The following is a 2568-nucleotide window of genomic DNA, read 5'->3' on the forward strand; positions in this document are numbered from 1 at the left end:
CATTTACGCAGCGCACATGCTTTCTTTTGTTACCTGAACATCACAATAGTTTTCCTTCAACTACCTGAAAAAAGTTTATTATTATTATTATTATTATTATTATTATTATTATTATTATTATTATTATTATTATTATTATTATTCATAGGATGAACCCTATTCATATGGACTAAGCCTACAGGGGGGCCACTGACTTGAAGTTCAATCTTCAAAAGAATACGGTGTTCGTCTGACAGAAATTAAAGAAATTAAATACGGTGTTCGTTTGACAGAAATTAAAGAAATTAAAAGAGATCAGTTAATAGAAAACAAAGATTAAATAACATGTTAATAGGTACATAAATAAAAATTTTTTTAATATATTTGCAACCAGCCATGAACTAAAAACATGACAATAAAACAACGTGTACGATACTTGTATACTTCTCTCGCTATGTACAGAATACAATAAAAGACTATCATATAATAAAACATACATACATCAAAAGTACTCGAGTCTTTAGCAGGAACTACACGATTGTTGTACATTCAAAACTTAGCCGTCTCCATTTTGAAGTGAAACATGCAGTAGACAAATCAGTAAACCGGAAGAATATAAACAAAATGGCAACTTCTTTCGAGTTTCTCCTTCAGAGAAAGAAATGAACTGAAAATGTAACAAGATATGAAGTTAATGTATACACTGCATGTGGGGCAAGACCTTAGGCTAAGTATTCACAAGAATCAAGGAGGAAACCTCTCTGGAGAAGGTTGTTGGGTGTGAGAAGCATTCCTCAACAGCAATGACTAGCAGCGAGGCACACAGCCTGAAATTAAGGCAAGTATACAATGTATATCCATACATACGAATCATTCCCTTGAAGTGATAATGGTGTACAGTACTTCTGGCAATCATTTCTCCATTAAATTTCGCTACAACAGATCAGTTTTGATTTAATTTATTCCAAAATAAACATCAGATTAATATAATTTAGAAAAATTACTAAATAAAAAGCTGATCAAAATGTGCGTCCGGTTTGATCAAGGTTCCCACTTTTTCAATAATTTTGACTTCGGATGCTAAAGAACAAAGGACCTTAAAATAAAAATAAATACGTATAAAAATACTATCACCGGGGGGGCATGTAGGAATGTTGCTCCGTCAACAATGCCACTTTTCATTAGAATGGCATTTAAGTCTGACAAATACTGTTTTCATTAACTTAAGGACATTTGGCTTCAGGTTATACCTAAGTATGCTGTTTTTATTTTGGAAAAGGAGTGTTTCTTGTGCTATCCCTTTCAGTATTAAATACAATCAACATTCTTTCTGTTAACGTCATGACATGACTTCGGATAACAAAACGAAAATACCAGAAAAATAAGTCATACAAAAAAATAGTTACTCTGAAATAATTTCATAATTCTATAAAACCCTGTTAGGTTAATTTAGAAAAATATATGGGATTTCCTTACATAAATAATCGCTCGTCTTTACACGACGTGGTGTGCACCTACGTACAGGGTGAACCAAAAAAAAAAAAGTTATCATACTTGCAATGAGGAATTAATCACTATCATTAACACAAACACACACCACCACTGCCCTACAAAAATGATATCAGTTTCCACTAGGTTATCTTCACTTTAAAAAATTAAAGTCCATTGTATTTATGTAATACTGACTAAATCACATCGACACTTCAACAACTTAAAACATAGGGAAGACGCAATAGAGCACTTAAGAGTTGACCATTACAATTATGTCTATGTAATGTGAGGTTATCTGTTTGCAGGGTTGGAGGGGCGACGCATATTCGCGTCATGAGTAACGGAATTGCTCTGGACGGGTAATTCAAGAAGTGTTCCAGAGGACTGTTCTGGAAATAGTTGCTGTGCCTGGTCAGTCGTCAGTGCATGACTAGGTGGCGCCCTCTGTTGCGAAGGAGAGGCCATATTAGTATTGGCCGAGGAGCCATGATAAAACGGTGGCGATGACAATCTCGTGGGTGGCGAGGCCGCCTGGGGAGTATTAATGCCCTTCTGGTTGCTCCGTCTGTACCCAGCGGTTTCTTCTTGTAGGAGGTGCGACGACGGCTGCTGGTGGTGGTGCTGCTGATGCTGTTGCTGTTGCTGCTGCTGCTGATACTGCTGCAGATTGAGCTTGGCACGATGTTGCAGGCTCTTGTGGTTAGCAAGAGCGTTGCGTGTTCTGTAATGTTTGTTGCAAATGTCGCACTTGTGTTGGTAGGTGGAGGTAGCAGAGTGCTGGTCGCGAATGTGTGTGGGGAGGTGGGTCCTTTTGCTCAGCCACTTATAGCAGATGGGGCACTGCTGCTGTCGCCGAGGGTCCACTGCAACAAAACACAAGAATCAACAACAACAAACGATACACGGGTCCTAAATTAACCAGCATTTGTCAGACAGCTTTATGTGACAACAAGGATTGGCACTACAGCTCTACTGATACGCACACACAAAGAAAGCAGAGAAGCTCACAGCAAATCAACACTTTTTTTTTTCTAAGGGGTTGCACAAACACCACCAAAGTGAAAAAAATGCGTAGTATTCATTCATTTCTTGCTGAAA

At 37.7% G+C, this 2568-nt stretch overlaps 1 protein-coding gene across 4 annotated transcripts in view; it reads right to left on the minus strand.

The window, feature by feature from the left end:
* Positions 1-407: 407 nt before the first annotated feature.
* The window catches only part of LOC136850738 (protein abrupt-like), a 340568-nt gene continuing 338407 nt past the window's right edge, over positions 408-2568 (minus strand). For all 4 annotated transcript variants that reach the window (XM_067124657.1, XM_067124655.1, XM_067124654.1 and 1 more), the window contains exon 6: positions 408-2333. In XM_067124657.1, the coding sequence (XP_066980758.1) occupies positions 1762-2333 (572 nt within the window). In that variant the 3' untranslated portion in view covers positions 408-1761. The remainder of the gene's footprint in view (positions 2334-2568) is intronic.

The sequence above is a fragment of the Macrobrachium rosenbergii genome, chromosome 22 (assembly GCF_040412425.1).
Source record: "Macrobrachium rosenbergii isolate ZJJX-2024 chromosome 22, ASM4041242v1, whole genome shotgun sequence".
In the NCBI taxonomy this organism is placed as follows: domain Eukaryota; kingdom Metazoa; phylum Arthropoda; class Malacostraca; order Decapoda; family Palaemonidae; genus Macrobrachium; species Macrobrachium rosenbergii.